Consider the following 21,668-nt stretch of genomic DNA (forward strand, 5'->3'; position numbering starts at 1 on the left):
ACATACTGTAGACAATGGACGTAGACATGTAGATACTATGTATATATATACGTGTGTCATTATTGTCAGACTCTCTAGTCTAGTAATAACATCTATTCCAAGACTGTGAACAGATAAATGTCAAAGATAGTTGACCATGGAATGGATTATGGCCAAGGCAAGGCAGCCTGGCCGATCGGGGCCAGATATGCTGGTTCACAGTTGAGGGATTTCATGGATTGAATCAAACCCTTTAGTGCAGCGGTTGTTGTTACTAGTTGGTTGGTTGGTCGATTGATTGATTGATTGCTCCGAGCTTCCACCCTTCTCACCCCCTCTTTTCTTTCCCTTGCACTTTTGTAGTAACTGAACCCCCCTGGATAGTGGCATTTCAGTGTACTACTCCGGGATCCTTGTTAACTAGATACTTGGCTGGAGGAGGGGGAAAATATGTAGCTAGATGTTACTAGTAAGCATAGTTGTTAGTTACTAGTAGTAGATAGGTCAGTTGGTCTCTCTAATCCAAAGGAAAAGTCGAGTCATCTATGAAATTTATTGTTATTCCTTCCTTCCATTTCCAAGATTTGGTTTCCTTCTCTCGTCTTCTATCATGTACTGTTCATTCTTGGAAATAAGACTCAGCTGATGCACGATGCATGGGTTTTTTTAGTTCCAAAGTATGTATGTATCTTAGTATCCTGCATCAGGTGTGCAAACGGATGGATCGATTGATCATCCAGAGTAAATAAAACTAAATTTGTTAAGTTAAAATTGATTTTTTGAACGCTTACGAATTAATGGGAAAAATTTAGTTCCAAAGTGAAGGAAAGGGAAAGGGAATAAGAGGGAAGGAAAGCCGGAAGCGGCTGCGGTTCGTTCGTTCTTTTTTGACCCAAAAGTCTAAGCCGGCGCCAGGCGGGACGGGCGATCCATCTTTTTTTTTTTTTTTCCCATTCCCTTTCCTTCATTTCATTTTTCTCATTTTCGTGATAGGAGAAGAGAGAACGAGAGAGGGACGAAGTGAGTGGGAGAGAGATTGGAGGGCCGGACTGGGAAGAACACGGATGAGAGAATGTGGCTGGTAGTGAATGAAAGGGATTCTTGTATTCTGTTGGAGTTGTTATTTATATGGGTATTGTTGTATTGTTGGTCTATTGATTGGTATCAGTGTATTCAAATAGTAGTTTAAGAAGTGAATAGCTGTAGTCATAACTCTCATAGAGAAATTGCAGTTCATGGTTTTCATGGTTCTGAATGAAGGCATTCATACGGACATACGGCTCCGGATAGTGCAGGAGATGATGTGATGCGCGTGGTATGGTACTGGTAACCGTCCAAATGGGGGTGTTTTTGACTTGTTTCTGACCAGACAGGAACCGTTCTGTTGCTGGGTGTAGAGAAGCAACTTGGCTAGCTGCCACCGCAGTAAAGTGCTTATCTACTAGAGAACAAGACGCGTATCAGACGGTATGAAGACGCGGCGGTAACGCGCCGGACCCAGTAAAATGGGGGGATGTCTCCGTAAAGTACTCCGTTCCGTAAGGAAGTAAGTACGGAAAGGGCGGGCGGCGAAAGGGCAAGTCAGTAGGCAGTCGGAACTGACCTTCAGCTTCTCTCCTGGACTGACCGCACCAGAAAAGTCTGGCTTGTCGTTCCCTAGACGAGGAGCGTGAGAAACACACACACACCACAATGAAACCACCACTCGGCGCCTCGACATCCCCATCCATCCCTTTCTTCCCTTCCCCGTCTCCCTCCTTCTCTTCTCCTCTCCCTCCTTCCATCTTCCTTCCCCATCACCATCATCATCCTCACCCTCAACTCCACCTACACCACCACCGCCCTATCCTCACCACCGGAGTATGTCACCAGCGCCTCACGTCCACTGCCTCCCTCTTCAGCCCTGCCAGACTTTCGCCTCTCTCTGACCGAGTCTCGCCGCCGCCCACGACTAACACCACCACCATTCATCCGGTTCCCTTCCATCCCACCAACCAATCCCTCAACACCCACGTCACGATCGTCACTTAATTCTTCCACCTCCTCGCCCCAACTCAGTCTTGCGGCTTTATTAATCCTCACCCACCTCACCTTCGCCTACGTTTGGCTGTGGTCTCTGCCTAAACAACCCGATCGGGGGGTCCCTTCTCATCTTACTCTCCTCCCAACTCCTCTTCGCATCATCTGAAGGGGCAACCCAAACTATCTCATCAACTCCAACAATCTCGACGTCGAGACGATCCACCATGCCGGCCGCCAGCTCTGCCAGCTCCACCGCAAACGGTCGCTCCAGCCGATCTGGACCCTCCAAAAGGATTGTTGTCCTCAAGCTGTCTACCGATCTGCTGAGCCAGTTCGTGACACCACCGCCCGAGGGAAAGGACAAGAAGAGCAAACGGGGTAGCGTCAGCAACACCGACTCGCCCGTCAAGATTCAGGAGCCTTCGTCCCCGGCTTCCTCGTCCGCCGAACCACCTCTCCCTCCTTCGTCCGTGGACAATGCCTCCGATGCTGCGTCCACCCCCGCCGCAGGCACCTCGGCTGCAGACACACCTCGCCGCAAGGGCGTTCCAGGCCCTAAGCCGGGCACCAAACGAGGCCTCAACCAGACGGGCGAGACCACCCCGAAGCCGAGAGGCAAGCCAGGTCCCAAGAAGAAGCCCCGACTGTATGTTCCCCAGTCCGATCAATTGGTTATGGAGCATTTGCTAACTGCCTCTTAGTGATGACGGCACTGTCGACACTGCCAAGTTGGTGGCCGCTCACAAGCTCGGTCCCAAGGCTAACTTGGGTGCCATCAATGCTGGTCTACGCGCTCTAGATCGCACTGGGGCCCCATGCCGTCGCTGGGAGCGTAAGCCTCTTCAGCTCAAGAGCTTTACCGGTATCCAATGGATGCTGCCTTCTTGGCGTACTCCCCGTCCATTGAAGTCCGAGGAGAACGACGAGGCTCAGGGCATAGCTCTTGAGACTGGCGACAGCGACAGCAAGGCCAACCAGAGTGCCAGTGGCGTCCCCAGCGAGAAGAGCACTGGTGATGGTGAGCTTACTCCCGCTCCGCCCAACCTGACGGAAGCGTCTTCTCCTGCCATCGCCATGACTGCTTGAAGAATCATGCAACGGCCATTGCTTCCTCCACCAACGACATATTGTCCTTCCTGTACATTACTTTTTGACACACTACTACCTTTATTCCTTCGATGTTTCTGGTGATGGCTTTTCTGTTTCTGCACTTGCGTGTTACTCGGGTTGGCGTTGGGTTTGACGGTTACCGGACTTTATCAGCGCTTCACTCGCATGAGAGACGTATTTGAGGCTCTGGCATGGGGACGTGGCGGTGCACCCTGCACATTCATGGGCTCTTTTCTCTGTGAGCTGCTTGCTTGCTTTCACTGCTCGGTTTGATTTTACTATTTACCACTGTTCTGTATCAGTAGAGATTTCGCTTATGGGCTTGGACAAGGGGTTGAGGGAATTTTCTTCTTTTCGGCGATTGGCCGCATATTCGAGACACGAATACCAAAATGGACTGGAATGGCAGCATTGTCTGCGTTGTCCCACATGGAATTGAAGGCCGATTGTGCACCTGAAGGGCCGCACGTGCTCACTATATTCATCTAGACTAGTAGCTGTCTTATGTCCGTAGATAACCGGAGGAACCATCATTCCATGACTGCCCGCTAGGAGAGCCTTCTTCTCTAGGCTACGATCAAGGGATGCTTGCCTCCGTCATTGCACTGTGGGATATATTTAGGTGATACAATGTGGCAGGAGCCGATGTTACATCCACGACGCCTAAAAAGCAAAGACGGGGGAGATTTCCGGTAGCCAAGACTGTCAGCATTCGTCGTGCTGCCCCCATCACCTCTACATACAGTAGAGCAATAGACTTCGTATCCTAGCTACAGAGTGGGTATCTACTATACTGTATACTTACTGACGAATTCCCTAGTCCAAGGATGCTCCCGGACGAAGGAAGAATCGTGGGTTGGACCGTCCCGGGGTGTGTTTCCCCCCCCCCATGGCGCCAGAGCCGGGGGTGATACACAACCCTGGCATCATAGTCCCGCCCAGTTCTAGTCTAGACATACCAACATTTGACATCAAGAAAGAGTCTCTCCCCACAATCCGCCCCATGGATAGGTAGAAAGGGAACGGGGAAATAAGTAAGTGCTCAGCAGGTTGTCATTCCTGTTGGACCATAACGGATGATGAATGAATGAATGCAAGGGCAGGGGGGAAGAAACGCGGGGAGAGAGAGGGAGGGGGAATTCTTTCCCCCCTTCTCCTCATTTCTGACAAGGAGCTAAACTAAGAGTAAATAATACCCGGGGATATGTTGTATGTATGCCTACCGGTCCTGTCTTTTTGTGCTTTCTCTGTGGCAGGATGATCATGATCATAAGGAAGAAGAAGAAGAGGAGAAGGAGACAGAAGCCGAAGTCTTGCCCTTCTTCCCCGCAGTTTTCTTTCTCATTTGTATTAATAGGATTGTTCTATTAGTGATGATAATAATAATTTAATATGAACTATGGCTCGGGTCAGGCCATCCGTCATGTTTCTGTCTGTCATACTAAAAGACTGACTGTTTCTACTTTTCTCCTTGGGTCACGCGAGGTGTGCCCTTTTGGTCATTCACTGCACGCGGTTCTGGTCCTTCTCTTTTTTTCCCCGTCTCGAGGATTTCGTTCTTTTGTTTTTCTTTTTTTGTTTTCACTTTGGTTTTGTGCTGGTATTTCTGCTTGTGTTGATGTGAGTGAGCACGAAGCGCGTTTCTGGATTGATCGTTGGCTTCATGTATGTATCTCTCTCTCTCTCTCTCTCTTTCGTCTTCTACTACGTACTACTATCGATCAGCCCTTTAGGGGGAGAGTTATGTTGCTCCACTTACGCTCCCCGGTTACGGAAGTGCCCCAGAACTAACTAATACTCCACGAGACAGTGAGCCAAAGCCAGACCCGCGAGCAACGGGGAAAACGACAAAGAACGAGGGAAGTTCTGGTGCAGAGTATAACTGCTGATCAGCAAGGAACAAATAAAAAAAAAGGGGACGAGCGAACAGAAATTCATCACAATTCACGGTGCAGATACAAATGGTACGAATGAAAGACATTATTTGAAAGTACTGGCTAAGTAAACTAACAGAGCAAGCGTTAAGTTAGTACCCGGCAGCAGCAGCAGCAGCAGAAGCAGCAGCAGCAGCCATGACTGACGCATCGTTTCCCCCTTCCGGTGGAGCTCCACGAGCAGCTGCTGCTCTCACTACCTCAACTACTACTGCCTCCACTACTGCCCCTACTACTACCACCACTACCACCACCTCCTCCTCCACTCCTTCGACTTACAACTACTACTCCAACGTCCCCAGTATCTCCTCCATCCCCCGTCGTTCTTCTTACGCTTCAGTGCTGTCGGGGACCGCCGCTCTCTCCCCTCCCACCTTTAGCAATCATCCTTTCTCGCCCTTCTCCCCCTCCTCCCTCTCCACCTCCACCGCCTCGTATCCCCCGCCGCCGCCTTTCTCTCCCGAAGCCCGCCTGCTGAGGCCATCCGCCGCCGTGGATGCCGAGATGCAAATGAACTCCTCATGGAGGTCGTCGCCCGGCGATTCGCTTCCTCCTTACTCTCGGAAGTTTGCCAACCTCGCCCGCTTTGACCCTTGCTATCACAATCCGGGTGCATTCACCGACTCGCCCACACCCTCCTTCACCCCCTCATATCTCCAAAACTCCCGCTATGTCTCCCGTCTCGATGCCGCCCGTCGGGCAAAGCATGCAGCCCAGCGCGATGGCGCCATTCCCCCCTCCACCTCGAATAACCTCTCCACTTCCTCCAGCCAGGCTAGCTTGCCCCGGATTGCACCCTCCCATCGGGGCATGACCTATGATATCATCGAAAGAGAACCCCCCAGCGACGACGACCATCTGCTACCACTCCCCTCCCGATGGAGCGACGACGATAAATTCACCGGCCTGGAGCTTGGAAATGGAGGGTTGGAAGTCCGATACACTGGTCCGGTCAACAAGCATGAACATGAGGCTGCTGCCGTTCGGGCAGATAATCCCATGCCCCCGCAGTGCGGGATCTACTACTTTGAGATCACCATCTTATCCAAACCCAAAGAGGGGTACGCGGAGGCCACTCTATACCCGTATTGTTCATCAGAGTGCTGACTGGGAACATAGCATGATCGGAATCGGATTCTCGAGCAAGAAAGCCTCGGTAGAACGGCTGCCCGGATGGGAACAGGAATCATGGGCTTACCATGGCGATGATGGGAAGTCCTTTTTCGGAGAAAGTCAGGGGCAGGGACGACAGTACGGTCCGACGTTTGGGGCTAATGACACTGTGGGATGTGGTGTAAATTTTTCCACAGGGTGTGCTTTCTTCACCAAGAATGGCGTGTTCTTAGGTACCTCCACGCTGGCTGCCTCACAATGGCGATAGTATTACCTCAGCTAACCACGACCAGGAAATGCATTCCGGGAACTACGAAACCTAAAGGTCTACCCGTCGGTGGGCATGAAGAAGCAACCGCCCGTCCACTTGGTAGTGAACTTTGGGCAGCAGCCCTTCATGTTTGATATCGATGACATGGTCAAGGTAAGCCAACCCACTCGCTATTCTTATATGAGTTGTAATGTAGCTAATAGTTCTGGACAGAAAGAAAAGTCGTTGATTCATTCGGAGATTGCTCTGACCAGCACGGCCAATCTGCAACCCCCGTTGGATGAATCGGGCCTGCTGCAGGAGTTGGTGGCGCAGTTTCTTGCGCATGACGGCTATGTCGAGACCGCCCGCGCGTTTGCCGAAGAGGTAGCGGCAGAGTCGACGGCGTTGGAGAACGGTCGACAGGCACCGTTGAAGAAGTACGAGGTGGAGGAAGATGTCGAAGCCATCAACCGGCAGAGTATGACTGTCTAAACTCTTGTAGTTGTTGTTTTTTTACTGATTGACGACAGAGATCCGCGCGGCTATCTTGGAAGGCGATATCGACAAGGCACTCAAGTATACTAATGCCTACTACGCGAACGTATTGCAGACCTACCCGCAGATCCACTTCAAGCTACGATGCCGCAAATTCCTGGAGATGATGCGTCGGTGCAACGAGTCGTCGCCGTCGCCATCGAAGCGCGGCAAGTCGTCGAATGGGTTGTCGGACAGCAGCGCAGTGTTTGACCAGGAGATGGAGTTGGACGAGCAGCTACAGGAAGGTGATGGCTACGAGGCGGACGGCATGGACATGGAGGAGACGGAGAGCACAGCGCGATCGAACGAGCTACTCACGGAGGCGGTGCAGTACGGGCAGCAATTGTTCCTGGACTATCCACCAGAGGAGCGGGGTGGGGATCGGAAGATGCTGGACGACATCTTTTCCCTAGTGGCCTACCAAGACGCGCGACGGTCAGTGCATGGCCACTACCTGGACCCTGCGGGACGCATTGCCGTGGCGGAAGAGTTGAACTCGGCCATTCTCGGTATGTTAATTGAAAAACTACTGCTAATAGTTCAGTTACTAATGGAAAGCAGTGTCGCTGGGTAAATCCTCATCGGCCGCGCTGGAGCGACTTTACCAACAGACCGAAGTGCTGGTGAATGAGATTAGCGAGGAGGGCGGCGCCGGGGCGTTTATTAATGTGCGTAATGACTTTCTACTTTGAGCGGGCGATCTGGGTAGTCTCGGGAGTATTTTATGTGAACGGTTTGATTACATGTGGCATGTGAAGAAAGACTGTGTACCTGCATCTCATGATGGATTGATTGCAGCAGGGGTTTGAGTTCTTGGGGGGAGGGGATGGCTATGCCTCTTTTCCTTTCTCTCCCTTCCGAGGGAGAGAAGGGAAAAAAAGGGCGCTGTAGGTAGTAGTACATACGACAGCAGACAGTGTAGGGAATAGCGGAATATGCAAATGCACACCGGTCCACTCTCTGGGCTTTCCGATGAAGAAGACGAGGCTGATGCTGATGCTGATGATGAAACGAGCGAGGAAAGGATGGAATTGGGCGACCGGATGGAGCAGTGGATGGAGACAGGACCAGCTGGCACGGGATGCTGCATCCATCAGGCACCGACCAGCCTCCCTGGTTTGCCTTGCTTGCTTTGCTTGCTGCGTATCATTTTCATCGGGGAGTGGAGTCTGTTCCGAATCAGATCGGGGGAAAGGAACAAACAATTGTCAGTGCATTATTCAGAAATGAGTTATTTTTATCTTCATGTGAGTGTCCAGAGAAATTCTCCAATATCTCCCATATGTTGATACTCATAGTAGATGATTGGTGTAGATGGAAACTACGTTATGAGAGTGTGTTGTATCAGGATGTAAGCCTGTACTGTCCGTAATGGCAGTACCGATAAACTTCGCTGCCGTGGGTAACTTTTCCCCGATCGAGCCAATCAGCTGCCCTAAATCACAGCTGTCCGCCTTGATTACATCTTTTTGTGTTTTGTTCGACATCATCGACTGGGCAAAATGCATTATTTACGCTTTACTTATTCTTCTTCCAGTGAAAGTCATTCCATCCCATCAATTCAATCCAATTCTTCCCCCCGGTCGTGCATATCGGCCATTGGACCTGCAGGATTCGGTCTCTGCATTCTTCCTAGGCCCGACAGGGCCCTTAGTTTCTTGCCTCGGATTCTTTTCCTCCTTTTTCCCCTAAATCATAATTAGTTAACTAAGTTAGTGACTGGTTTGTGTCTGAAGCAAAGACACCATCTCCACTTCAGCGCCTAAAATTAATCTCTCACACTCTCTCCTCTATCTCTCACTGACTGCCTCTCTGGTCTCTCGATGAACTGGCGTCTCCAGTCCAGCTCATCGCTCCGACTAGTAGGGGTGCCAACTCACCTTCTGCTTCAACTTCCTCCACCTGTTCCGAAGAATCCTGCTGCTACTGCCGCTGCTACTTTCCCTCCCAGCCATGGATTCCGATCCACCAGCCGCTAATCATTTGCCCTGCATTCCCTCCCACGCGGCCACCAGTTCCTCTTCTGCCTCTCCCCGTTGCTGCTGTGGCCGCGATGACTGCGCATTCTTGCTTCATAATCATGTCGCCTTGGAGGGGCTCGAAAAGGATTTGGCAACTGCCGCGAGGCTGGGCCAGGTACGTTAGTTAGTCTACTTTTTTTTTTTTTATCGTCTCTTACGCTTTCCTTCTCCCCGTGCTTTTCCGTCGGTGGATTAATTGCATTATTCATTTTGCATTTTAAACTTCGCTCGTTGGATGGTTCGCCGACGTCACCCTGGTTTTCCCGGCCGCGGGGGAGTTCTAGTCGTACAACCGGCCTCTTACTTCCCTGCTGTATAAGGATGACCGGCCAGGGATCTTGCCTTGCCTTGGTTTCTCGTTTCTGCATGTCTGCCCATTGGCTTTTATTTAACCGTTTCATCGTGTTGCGTGACGCCCCTCTTATATCTATATCTATCTATCTATCTATATCCTTATACTCTCTCTCCTGTATACCCGCCCACCCACTCACATACTTCTGTCGGGCTGCACATACTTCTTGTCTACCCGCACATTTTTGTTACCTTTTTTGGATGGATCGGTGCCCACCGTTGGAATTTGATCATCGCTCGGGCTCGCGAAGATGAATGCAATAGATTGCAGTCGATCGGGAGATGCCTTCGTGGCTTCCTCGCCGCCATCATCACCACCATCCTCCATGCTGGCGTCATCCCCAGTACTCTCCCATTGCGTTTTTGTCCGTCATGACTGTTTTTCCAGATAAAGCTGCCATGGCGGCAGCTACTAGCAGCTCATCATCGCTAACCTTTGCTCTCCAGGCTCTACTCCACCGTCATGAATCCTACATGGCCGAGGCGGAAGAGGACCGCCATCGGTTACTCGTCAGCATTGAGAATTTAGAACGCGAAAAGCGGGAAGTCCAGGCTGAGAATGCCCGCATCATTGAAGAGAATCGCGGCCTGCTAGAGCAGCTCGATGGCCTCAACAAGGCCGTTGCCGAGTCTGACTCCCACTCCAAGTCGCTAGAAACCCGCCTCGAGAGCACCGAGGCGGAGCTGCGCAAACTCACGCACTCAGCGGCTCGCGCCGCCGATCTCGAAGCGCAACTGGCGCAAATGGAAGCGGAACAATCCAAGCTGCAGGAGAGCCTGCAGTCCGCACAGGAGTACTCCAAGTCGGCCGTCCAGCGATGGCGCCAAGCTGAATGTACCTTGCGGGACCTGCACGATCAGGTGGATCGCATCGAGAAGGAAGCCCGTGAGGAACGGGACCGACATGCGGAGCTGGTTCAACGCATGGAACGGCGGCGGACCGTGGAACGGGAGCTTGATGGCGCCGCTGGTCGACTGAAGGGTGCCGCAGCGGCCCAGGAGTTGGGCCGTAATCGCGGCGGCGCAACGGTGGTATCCCGCTTCGTCCGAGACATCCTACAAGACAATGCCAACCTACAGATGGGGATCATGGAGTTGCGGGAGATGCTAGAAAGCTCCAACCAGGAAGTCGAGAATCTGCGGGATCAGGTTCTGTCGCACCAGCCGTTGGGGCCCGAAGACCAGGAGATCCGGCCGTCCACGACCCTCAGTCAGGAACTGGAGTCGAAAGAGTCGCGCCGGGTGTCGCAGGAATTCCACATCCATCACCACTATCACTCACCGGCCATCAAGAAGGAGCGGGGGTCACTCTTTCGTCGCAACAAGAAGAGACGCTCCCTTGGCAGTGCGACGGTGCTACACTCGGCTGCAGGAACACCCCTCCCTCTCAGACCAAACCACCGCTCCAAACCCTCGACTTCCTCCGCTTCCACGATCCTTTCGCAAACCTCCGTCTCTATTCCTCCGACGGTTCCTCACCGTTGGTCTGTGCAGTCGCCTGCGACGGAATCGATGGCCAGCTCCCCACAGTCGGCATACCAGCCGTCGTCCATCTTCGACCGGGTAGACCGCGGGTTCGATTCCTCCCAACCGACAAGCCCTGACAGCACGGTCTTCTCTTCGCCACTGCGAAACGGCCGGTTCAAAAAGGCGCAGATCGATGCGGCATATCGCTCGCTGGATGGCGATGGAGTGTCAATCCCAGGCATTGACGACGAACTGGTTCATGACTATTTCCAGCGTCGCAGCAGCGCCGAATATGCAGGCAGAGCCCCGATGCAGTCCGTCATTCCGGAGGAGAGGGAAGATGGGCGATCGACAAACTATACCGAATCCGAGCGGGGTGCCTCTCCTGCCGTTCAGGAGGGCATGTTCTCCACGCCCTATCGCGGCCCCCGCCACAGCGCCTCCCATGAAAGTCTCTTTTCCGTGGCTGGCATGGACATCCACACGCCCAGCCGTCGTCCCTCGCGACTGAGCGACCTCCACTCCAGTGCTGTCCCGGTCCGCATTCCCCGCCGGATCATGTCTTCCAGGGCCGATCTGTTCCCCACGCCTCCCGTCATCTCTCCCAGTATCGTCACAGCGGGCAGCGAGCTGGCGATGATAACCGACCAAAGCTCGCAAACACTCCTTGCCTCAGTGGCCGGCAGTCGCAGTCAAACCCCGGTTGAGAACGACACCGAAGACACAACCACCTCATCCCGCAAATTCTCCTTGGGCCGACGCGTGGGCGGCTGGGTCCGCGGACACTGGGGCACGGCGCCCACCTCGTCCGACGAACCCAACGCCGAGACGTCTACCACAGCTTCTGCTCCCACTTCCAACACACCCAGCCGGAGGCCCTCATCCGCCGGCTCCACCTCCAGGAAGAGCCGACACCACCGGCCTCAGCTGGCCCCTCCTTTGCGCTTCCGTTATCCGGGGGTGAACCAGAAGGGACCGATCCTGGGATTCCGGCCTCCGTCGCGATCACGAGTGCCGGTATCGGTGCATGCAGAGCAAGTAGACGAGGGGCTACTCCGGGAGAGTCTTGCCGACTGCCAGTGAACCACCACTGGTATATTGTTTTAATGTCGAGAGTATCTTGTTGATCATGGTGCTGTCATTCTATTCAGTTACTACCTTATAGTATTGTCGAGCGTGGTTCCAGCATACACTATTGGGGTGTATGCACACATTCCCTATGTGGTTCATTACTTACTACTCTTTTATTCACTCATTCCTGTCTTGAAGGGGAGAGGGCGTTCCTTAGATATATTATGATACCCATGAGCGATGTCTATATTGCATACAAATACAGAAAAATATTTATATTACTATCATTAGAAGAGAAGGTAGTTAGTACTTTCTCTAATGGAATTATACAGATACCTAGATTTATACAGTGCACAGATAGTACCTATATCGTCACTCTTTTCTATTGTCTATAACATACATACACACATGGCACCTATACATAACCCCTCTTACATCCGAAATAGAATCACGCCGTAATCCTATACGTCCTAATCGGAATAGCCGTCGAATGAAAGAACCCCCTTTGATGCTCCTCCGCGGGCGACTCAAACTGCACCCGTTCCACCTTCAACGCACTCTCCTCTGCTCATTACAAACACAATTAGTTAGTCAATCAGTTCCACACACACACAAACCGATACCAGGGTATTTAAAAAGAGAGGGAAAATAAACCCACCACAAGCATCCAAAAACGCCCCAAACGTCCGCTCATTGCGCAATGTCGCGGAGATGAGAAATTCCTTGACGGCGTATTTCTCAAAGAGGGATTTGACGGTCTGTACCAGGAGGGGGACGAGGTCGATGTCGTAGATCTGGATTCGAGGTACCTACCTGTCAGTTTTTTTTTTTTCTCGTTTTTGAGATGGAGGAGGTAGGTATGTAGTGCAACGCGACACAACAGCACTTAATATAACACGATACGACACGACATGATGCACATCATTTCATCTGGTGTAGAGGTAGCTAGCTAGGTAGCTACCATGGCCAGAGGAATGGATAGTGCTCGGGAAATTCGCTCCAGATTAGGCGATTGCACCCAGTGCTTCGGGCCAGAGTTGCACGTTGTTTGTCCATGGTATAACCACAAACCACAGACCAACAAAGCTGAGGAAAAGATACGGAAGGGAAAGAGAAGAGAAGAACGTACCAAATCTGCACCCAACGCAACATCAAACTCTACCTTCTCACCATCTCCCACCTGCTGCAGTTCGTCATCATCATCATCATCCTCACCACTCCCCCTAGACAACTCCCTCCCCCACTCCCAAATCCACCCCTTAAACACCCCACCACCATTTCCCTCCCCAACTAACCCATTCCGTCCCGCACAATCCCTAATCTGCCTCATCAACCCCAGCTCCCGATCCGTCGCCACCACCACCTCCGGCTGCAAATACCTCGCACAGAACATCGACACCATGCCCGTCCCGGCGCCGAGCTCCAGCACCTTCTTCCCGGCGATGTGCGCCTTTCCTGCTGCCGTGGAGGAGAGGTACGTGGCCAGATGCAATGCGGCTTCCCATGTTCGGTGGCCGGTTGTACCGGCCGTTATGATTGCGGAGCGGGATTCGGAGGTGAGGATTGTTCGTCTCTCAGTAGTCTCCGATAAGGATGGGGAAGAGTTATGGTCGTCTTCTTCTGGTGGCGCGGTGTAGGTTATGTATGTGAGTTGTTGGGCTTGTTCGATTGATGAGGGTTTGGGGAGGGTGAGGAGCGTGCTGTATTCTTCGAGGAGGGATTCGTTGATTTCCTATTATATGGGAATTGTGGGTTAGATATAATGTGGATAAGGGTGGGTAGGGTATGCAGTGTAAAGCATACTCAAGGGATATGGATCAGGATCAGCGTACATCCTCCTCGGGGTTGGAGAGTAGGGATTCTAGTTTTGTGATGAGGCGCTTGAGCACGCGCGTGCGGTAGGCGGGTGGGGGGAGGGGTTGTTCATTTGCGGCGTGGGATTCGGAGAAGAGAGTGGTGTAGATGGTTTCTTGGGTGGTGGGGTGGAGGAGGTGGTTGTCTTCGGGGAAGGTGAGGAGGTGGGGATCGAGTTGTTGGAAGTATTGGGCTGTGAGGAGGGAGAGGGACATTTTGGATGTGCAATTGGAGTGAGTCGCTGTAGTTGAGATAAAAAGTGATATAGTAGATACTGATAAGTGGTTATCTTAGTGGATTGGATAGGTTAGTAAGCAATGCGCTACCCTAGCATAACTTCTTTGTATTTAGTTGATGGTTCTAACCTGTTATGGTAAGGTATGTATTACTAAGGATACACCCACAAAGGGTAATATTCTAACCCCATCCGGCTAGTGTAGCCTAGCCGAGCCCACAGGCGATGCACAACGAAACTCTGCCAAAATTGAATCGAGCGCATCTCGAGCCCGCCAACGACTGACAGCGACTTCGACAACCCGCGCCCCCCCGTTTCTGCCCTTCAGCTTCTCCCTGTCGCACGCAGATTCTCGCTGTCAACTGCACCTGCAACCATGGCCGACGCTCCCGTTACCCTGCGGACTCGCAAGTTCATCCGCAACCCCCTGCTTGCTCGCAAGCAGATGGTCGTGTAAGCTCCCTTCACCATGAGCTGGAAGGATTGGAAGGAGGAAATGCAGAGAGAATACGGACGGATACAACAAGAGGAGGAATAAGAGGAGGAAATATGTCCGGATGGAAATGTTCGATTTTTGAGCACACAGAGTATATACTACGTTATATATTTTGTGTGTGTGTGTGTGTGTGTGCTCTAATATCGAATATTGAAATTCGGACATATCAGACAGACAACATGAATTTGGGACAAACCAGCAAGGGAATAACGGCATGCTGATGATTGATTTTTCTTTCCAACAGGGATGTCCTCCACCCCAACCGCGCCAACGTCTCCAAGGACGAGCTCCGCGACAAGCTCGCCGACCTGTACAAGTCCAACAAGGACCAGGTCTCCGTCTTCGGTTTCCGTACGCAGTACGGTGGTGGTAAGAGCACTGGCTTCGCTCTCATCTACGACTCCCAGGAGGCCCTGAAGAAGTTCGAGCCCCTCTACCGTCTGGTCCGTATCGGTGCTGGCAGTAAGGTCGAGAAGCCCAGCAGACAGCAGCGTATGTTTACACCCACTTATACCATCAAAATCTATTCCCGCCGAAACAATACTCACAACCCATACAGGCAAGCAACGGAAGAACCGCTCCAAGAAGTTCCGCGGTACCGCCAAGACCAAGGGCCCCAAGAAGAACAAGGACTAAGCGGATCGTCACGATGGAATTCCGTGCGGTTGAGAGAGAGGGGGGTCGTTGCAGGATTCGAATTCACTTTCGGATCATCGGATACCTTACTACTCGGACGACGACGAAGAATTAGAAGATGGAGGAGAAGACGATCGTCGACACGCGGACCCGGGCCTGAAGTGAAAAATGAAGAAAGGAAAAAATTGTTACAATTTTTTTTTTTTTACTTATTCCCTGCTGGATATGAAGGGGGAAAAGGAAAAAAAAGGAAGGGAACACTGGGTTGGTGTGTGTGGTTGTCGTGTGTGTATGTGAATGAGGGCGTTATCATCAAACTCGTTTCATGGTTTCTTTTTAACTCTCCCTCTATTCTACTTACCGTATTGGGGCGGGCACCGCATAACCCGCCTGTGTTTCCTTGTTTTCTCGTTTTCCTCTTTTCTTTTTCCCTCTATCATATCACGATTCCCCCTCCCTCTTATGAAGAATGAAAAAAAGATCAGGGAAGATTTTCTTAAAAAACATTTTTCACTTTCCCCGCATATTCCCAAGACAAGACCAGACAAGACGCCTAGGCGATGAGTGTGGATTGGTCGTTTTTTCTTACTTCTTTCTTTTACTTCTTTCGCGCGCGCGTACCGGGGATATTCGGGATGGATATCCATTAAAATTAAATATATCCCTTTTTTGTTATTACCCTTATGACTTTCCCTTCCAGCCCGATAACCACTAGATTAGTACCTACAGTACACTACGTACCTATGTCTGTGCTGATAATCTCCCCTGCCCCCGGTCGATCTTCCGTCCGGAAACAACATGCCCATTTACCATTTACCTCCCAGATCCCAGAAGACAAAGACGAAGACAGGCAATCCATCCCAATCCAGGAATCCCATCCGGCCTACTACACCCTTCTCCCAACTTACGCCATCCAACAATCCTTCTTTCTATCCCCACGCGCCTATATCGCCAGCCACCACCACCACCACCACCATCATCGAATTAAACTTCCCTATCCTATCAGATACTACCAGTAAGTGTAGTGAGATTCCCCACATACACATACTACCCCCTAAGCCCAGCCCACTATCACTTATCTACCACCACAGTAAGACATATCCAAAGCCTAAATAAATCAGGGTAGTATTCATTTGCCCCCAACCTCCCCCCGATAGCCTGGTAAGTAAGTACTTACGTAGTAACCATCTCTTTCTTTGTCCCGTTCGTTGTCCTACCCAACATCACCCCATAGACACGGTACACATAACACATCATACTACTACTTACCACCCGAGCGGAAGCTGGACCCGGGAGACCGGGAGACCGGGAGACCAGTGGTGTGGTTTGGGGGTTACATGGGTTGGAGTAGTATAATTTAATTTAGAATTTGTGTACGAAGTTTATTATTAGTCTGTACTATATTGTAACTACTGTAGGTAGGTAGGTAGGTAGGTAGGTAGTATTATATTATTATAGTCTGGTACTATACTTGGGGTAACGGCTTGGCGGGGATGTGGATGTTATGTGGATGTGGGGAGTTGGGGATTGGGGTTTCACTTGGGGAGGTTAGGGTGGGTTGGGGAGGGCTAAGTTAAGCAGGTAAGTAAGTAGTTTGGTTTAGTTTAGTTTAGTTGAGTGAGATGGTCATACTCATGGGCTGGAGCTGGAGCTGGGTTCTCTGTTCAGTGGTTGGGTTGGGATTGGAGGATAAGTGGTGTGAGTTGGGGCTAGGTAGAGGTCAATTGAAGAGATAGGGATACTGTAGATGATTTTTTTCAGAGTGTCTACAGCTATTCACAGCATGTCTAAAAGTATAGATCAATAGTATGTATGTAAATAAGTAAATGCTATCCTTATTATTTTCATACATTCCCCTCTTCTCTCCACTCTCTCCCTCCCATATTAAGGTCACGCGGGTGTAACCATTAGGCTGCCAGGCAGCATTAACAAAGGCCAGTCAACGTAAGAGTAAAAGTGTAAAACAAAACAGGAATAATGGATGGGGTAATCAAAACATAGTAAAAGTATTATGACAACAACAGCAGTAGTAGCAGTAACAACGGCGCCCCCTCTTTTCCGTGGCCCAACAAATAATGAAACAATTCGAGACAATTAATTAAGCAATAGGTTATCAAACCCAACGAGCCACCTGCGAACAAAGAATAACCAGCCAGCCCACCCTGGGGATCTTGTCAGGCTGACAAGGTAATCAATAGCACCCGGCTGAAAAAGAACACAAAAATAAGGGGCAGAAACAAATCAAAACACAGAGCCAACCGACCCTAAGATTAGTAGTGTAACATTTGAGTTATTTGTTTTTCTCTCTCGTTGAGTGGACATGTGTAAAATGGCCACAAAATTAAAGCACTCGGCTTTGGAAAATGGTACTGTTTGCCGACGTCGCTGTTTGTAGGATTAGGGCCCTTGTTGGTGGCCAACTGGGGATCGGCGCTGCCAAGGCGCTTAACGGTCTATAGATAGCTTGTAAACTACCCTGGACGTTCATCGGGACGCATGGACACTTCAGTCCCTAGTACTCGCTCGAACTGTTCAGCGACGGCATGGCGGTGTGGTGGTGTATCTCGGTGGCTGCTCGAAACGCTGGGCTGTGAACCAACGGCGGAGGACTGGGATGTCCCGGCACTGGGCGCGTGTACGTGAGCCCGCTCATCAACATCGATCCTGCCCCATCGGTGTGCGAGTGGTTTTTGTCGCGCCTTTCGCTACTACTATACACATAGGTATCGGAGCCGTAGTCGGAAAGGTGGTCATGCGAGAACGTCCGCGATGGTTGGTGGCTGTCGCTGGGGCTCGCGCGAAGCCCGTCGCTCGTCTCAACCGCGTCATCCAACGCAGAAGCAAACGAACCAGCAGCGACTAAAGGTGATGAGCTGCCATTCGACGGCAAGTAACCAAACATCATATCTTGTGCCGATCTACTCCGGTTGATAGCACCGCTTCTGTAAGCCTCGCTTGGGCTCTGCATGCGGCCATGGTTTAACATGGCGCTCTTGTGCGCCCAGCTGTTGCTGGTCCGGTACCCGTATGGTATCCCGTAGAGTGTCTCCTCAGTTGTCGTGAAGGTGTTCATCCCCATCTGAGCTTGGTTCCGACTGGGATTGGGAAGCGTTCGGTCCGTCCCTTGCCCTTCTGCGGTAGGAAAGCTCATCGTTGGGACGATTGGTGGGCCTTCCGTCGAGTGAGGAATGTAAAACGCCGATTGACTCAGGGCGGCCTCGGCATCGCTGTCTGGATATACTGGTCCACTGGGACTCCTGCCAACAGGAACACTCTGATTCCACAACTTCGGGTTCCATGTCTGTCCGCAGTGATCCATGAAAATGTTCGGTGGAGCACTCGGCAGGATGTACCCAGACGACGGAGATGAATACACTGAAGCCTCATCTGAGTAGGGCAACCCGTGGTCCACCCCAAAGGGGTGTCGATGGTATGCACTATGAGGATCGGCTGATCCGAGATCATAACTAGAGGCCCGCGGAAAAGGGGCCATGCGAGGATTGGGTGAGGTCGTCGGTACATACAGACCGGATCTTGGAGACGGAGACATCGTAGTAGCTCCTGAGATCTGGGACCATTCGCTGGCTCTCGGCTGCATCATTTCCGAATTTACCTATGGCTGATCAGCTAATTGTCTCTAGAGCTGAGGTCTCGGAATGGAGACACAGTACATACCCTCAAGAATTGACAATTCTTGTTTCCGGCATTGATACAGTTAGAGCAACCATGTCCATTGCCACTGTCGCCACTACATTTGATCTTTCTTTTCCGACATCGGTTACACTGGTGATGATCAGTGTCTGTCCCTTCTGCAATCACATCTCAGCTTTAGATAAGTAACTTACTGCCACTTGTATCCGACGCCTGGTGGAGTTCCGGCTCTTGCTATCTAGCTCGCTGCTAGGGCTCACACAAGCAGAGCTTCTATCCACCATGTCATGATGAGATTCACTCCGTACGGAGTGTGCTATTGACAAGGCGTCTCGCTTGGACTGTGGACAGAAGCCGGCCTCGTCCACGGAAGAGTAGTAAGATTGAGCCATCACAGCTTGATCATTCAGTGCGGAGGAAAACATGGTTTCTCTATTGCAAGACTCACATGTAGTCAAGACAAGACTAAGGAGTGAAAAGACTTCTCAAAGGTTTGCTGCGAGCATAAAAATGTCGGTAGATCAGGGATGATAGGGACCAGCATGTTCCGTCTACCATCAAATATTCAAAAAGAAACCGGGAGGGATGAGGGGGGTTTTTAGCCGGAAGCAAGGCCAGATTTAAGTCCATGTGTCAGTGGTGCGTAGTCTTGCTGCTAGAAGAAGGCCTGGCCCTTTTCCTTTTGGGTTCAATTGTTTTAATTTCCATTTTATTTTCTGCGTGGGGAAAGGCCACTGCTGTTGGCTTCTAGCCTTGGGGATACATTTTCAGACCGATCATCACCTCACCAGGAGCATTTCCCCAGTTCCAAGGGGAATTAACGTCACATCCTGATTCGAGGTGGGTTTCTAGTTTGATACTTTAACTGTTCTTGCTCTGGTTGTACCAGGGGAGTAACATGCAATTTTCCGTGTTGCATTCTTATTCAAGAAAGAAAATCAGAATTTGTGAGTTGGAGGACCCTCAAGGCATGCTGATAGTAGACCAGGCAGGCCAAAATACCCCGGCGTTTTAGAGGTTCTGTTTCACAAAAGTAACGTTGCACCAAGTGACCTGATTTGATAGTCATTACCGCAAGACCTATCAAGCCTAGTTGGGAAGGCCTGAGATCTCTGAGCTGTTTCATCCAATCACCTCCCAATGGGCCATCCACTGGTGCTTCTGTTTCCGCCACTCCAGTGTTTGGATGATGACATGCTGCTCTCATAGAAGAAACGGCGTCCAAAGTGACAGGCCAAGTCGGCATCAGGAATAAGCGGTCGCGGAGCAGACAGCCGCCGGCTACGTTTGCAGGAACCCTCTCAGATGCGCCCACCTACCTACCCTACTGACGGGGGGTTGCGGGAGCAATGAACGTGTGCATGTTTGCCAATGATAGGACAATGGTCGACATAAGATAATCCTATTGGCTGCAGCCGCCGGTATCAAACAACCCTCGTTCTTCTTCTTCCCTTTTTTATAAATGACCTGCACGTCTAAAATAGTCAGTACTTTTGGCATACAGCATCCGTCTCGAATCGGATCGAATGACTGTCATAGCCACGAGTCACTTTAGATATTGGGGTTCCTTGTCAAGGTAAGGAGAAGGCGGATACATGGCCGAGCTTGAGCTTGCAGTGCAAACGGACGTGCTCCAATGAGATCGCCCCATTTTCTCGGAAAGCTTGGTTTCCTAGAATTCTCATTATCTCATTACAAGAAATCACAGCACCCTCTGGGCTCGATTGGATCATTTCGTTTCCAGTAAAGCATCACAATGTGGCTTAGCAGCCAAGACTGGACCAGAGAATAGCCCTGGTATATAATGGAACGTCTTTAAAACTGTGTCCCGGTCACCGGGCTGGGACTGGATCTGCACTAGTATGCATGGCTTCTGGATTCCAGGTTTTGCCATGGAGACCCGAACAATAAAAGGGAAAGTCTGGCCTCATTGAGAAAAAGCAGAAAAGAAAAAAGGAATAAAGGGAAGTGCTCTCTGGCGAATAAGAGAATGGCGAGGTACTTCCTGAACCCGACGAGGCCTGACAAGGGCTGTGGGGCATGGGAGATCTTAGTATGCATGAGGTTCAGGGGCACGGGGTCTGGTACATATCCTCACTGCCTGGCAGGGGCTGTCAAAGTGTCAGCATCTGCTGGCGCTCAAACCCATCAGTTTATTAAACAACGATTGGCCCAGATCGGAACGGTTTCCACCTGTCAGTTGTAAGGTAGTTGCAAAGTAATGAATATCACGGAAACTACAAGATCAGCGAACGGAGCTAAAATGGTTAGTGTGTCTTTGGTTGGCGATCAAGGCAGATCACACAGAGATAAGACCCGGAATCTTATGTTTCAAGATCAGTAGCCAACGAAATGAGCTGAGAAAAACAAAGAACGTGGGATAGATACAGATAAACGAGAGGTTAACGCGGAGAGATTAGGGGCAGCTTGAAAGGGCAGAGGGACAAAATTAAAAACTGAGAAAAAAGAAAGTTAAAAGTGAAGAAAACGGAAAATGACGAGAACAAAGTCCTAGCCGTAAGCTGAAAGGTGGAATAGCCACTTTACTTCTTTCACCTCACTATCACATAGTGGTTGGGTCAACTCCTCTGCCATTGGCAATAGGACCAGCCACCGAATAGGGGACCCCTTGGGAGATCATGAATCCCATTTTATTTCCTCGGTCCCTAACGGCGCCCTGAGTCGATCCTTATTGTAAAGGGGCTCCGGGTTAGATAAAGTACACCACGTGTCTCTAATAGATAGCAGAGGATTGCTGGCATAGCTGCACCGAGTCATTGATCGAACGATGGAGCGATTGTTGGATCTAGCTGCAAGAGACCGCCCGTTTTTTCCAACGCCCCTGTAGTGAAACTCGCGAAGCAGATGGGATTCGGGGCAGTGAACGGGACATCCCAAAGCATCAGATATCCGTTAATTGCATCTCTTCTCTTTCTAT

General features: G+C 50.9%; 7 protein-coding genes across 7 annotated transcripts; 4 read left to right on the plus strand and 3 right to left on the minus strand.

Annotated features, from left to right (window-relative positions):
• Nucleotides 1-1,620: 1,620 nt before the first annotated feature.
• On the plus strand, nucleotides 1,621-2,118 carry BO79DRAFT_82825 (uncharacterized protein). The gene has a single exon (XM_025689800.1). It carries the CDS (start codon nucleotides 1,672-1,674, stop codon nucleotides 2,008-2,010), a length of 339 nt encoding a protein of 112 aa, XP_025541827.1. The 5' UTR covers nucleotides 1,621-1,671; the 3' UTR covers nucleotides 2,011-2,118.
• On the plus strand, nucleotides 2,119-3,240 carry BO79DRAFT_82826 (uncharacterized protein). The gene is made up of 2 exons (XM_025689801.1): nucleotides 2,119-2,647; nucleotides 2,703-3,240. Exons 1-2 carry the CDS (start codon nucleotides 2,226-2,228, stop codon nucleotides 3,085-3,087), a joined length of 807 nt encoding a protein of 268 aa, XP_025541828.1. The 5' UTR covers nucleotides 2,119-2,225; the 3' UTR covers nucleotides 3,088-3,240.
• Nucleotides 3,241-4,018, minus strand: BO79DRAFT_281253 (uncharacterized protein; the record flags this gene model as incomplete). The annotated part of the gene is made up of 3 exons (XM_025688138.1): nucleotides 3,241-3,586; nucleotides 3,764-3,846; nucleotides 3,906-4,018. Coding segments are annotated over 3 exons (357 nt in total), but the record flags the coding sequence as incomplete, so codon positions are not given.
• A 1,165-nt stretch (nucleotides 4,019-5,183) lies between these two features.
• BO79DRAFT_226750 (uncharacterized protein) lies at nucleotides 5,184-11,870 on the plus strand (the record flags this gene model as incomplete). Its single annotated transcript, XM_025683819.1, has 8 exons — nucleotides 5,184-6,106; nucleotides 6,165-6,391; nucleotides 6,452-6,582; nucleotides 6,643-6,889; nucleotides 6,942-7,457; nucleotides 7,507-7,620; nucleotides 8,921-9,084; nucleotides 9,768-11,870. 8 exons carry the CDS (start codon nucleotides 5,184-5,186, stop codon nucleotides 11,868-11,870), a joined length of 4,425 nt encoding a protein of 1,474 aa, XP_025541830.1.
• Nucleotides 11,871-12,295: 425 nt separating this feature from the next.
• BO79DRAFT_244342 (protein-lysine N-methyltransferase) lies at nucleotides 12,296-13,927 on the minus strand (the record flags this gene model as incomplete). The annotated part of the gene is made up of 4 exons (XM_025685359.1): nucleotides 12,296-12,422; nucleotides 12,517-12,652; nucleotides 12,988-13,590; nucleotides 13,691-13,927. The coding sequence occupies 4 exons, from the start codon at nucleotides 13,925-13,927 to the stop codon at nucleotides 12,307-12,309; spliced, it is 1,092 nt and encodes a 363-aa protein (XP_025541831.1). The 3' UTR covers nucleotides 12,296-12,306.
• A 278-nt stretch (nucleotides 13,928-14,205) lies between these two features.
• Nucleotides 14,206-15,256, plus strand: BO79DRAFT_82904 (40S ribosomal protein eS24). Its single transcript, XM_025689802.1, has 3 exons — nucleotides 14,206-14,400; nucleotides 14,688-14,935; nucleotides 15,003-15,256. Exons 1-3 carry the CDS (start codon nucleotides 14,324-14,326, stop codon nucleotides 15,077-15,079), a joined length of 402 nt encoding a protein of 133 aa, XP_025541832.1. The 5' UTR covers nucleotides 14,206-14,323; the 3' UTR covers nucleotides 15,080-15,256.
• Nucleotides 15,257-17,428: 2,172 nt separating this feature from the next.
• BO79DRAFT_281277 (uncharacterized protein) lies at nucleotides 17,429-19,303 on the minus strand. Its single transcript, XM_025688139.1, has 3 exons — nucleotides 18,925-19,303; nucleotides 18,755-18,862; nucleotides 17,429-18,692 (listed from the first exon to the last, which is right to left on the minus strand). Exons 1-3 carry the CDS (start codon nucleotides 19,153-19,155, stop codon nucleotides 17,592-17,594), a joined length of 1,440 nt encoding a protein of 479 aa, XP_025541833.1. The 5' UTR covers nucleotides 19,156-19,303; the 3' UTR covers nucleotides 17,429-17,591.
• Between the last annotated feature and the right edge of the window lie 2,365 nt (nucleotides 19,304-21,668).

The sequence above is a fragment of the Aspergillus costaricaensis genome, assembly GCF_003184835.1.
Source record: "Aspergillus costaricaensis CBS 115574 unplaced genomic scaffold BO79scaffold_9, whole genome shotgun sequence".
Taxonomy (NCBI): Eukaryota; Fungi; Ascomycota; class Eurotiomycetes; order Eurotiales; family Aspergillaceae; genus Aspergillus; species Aspergillus costaricensis.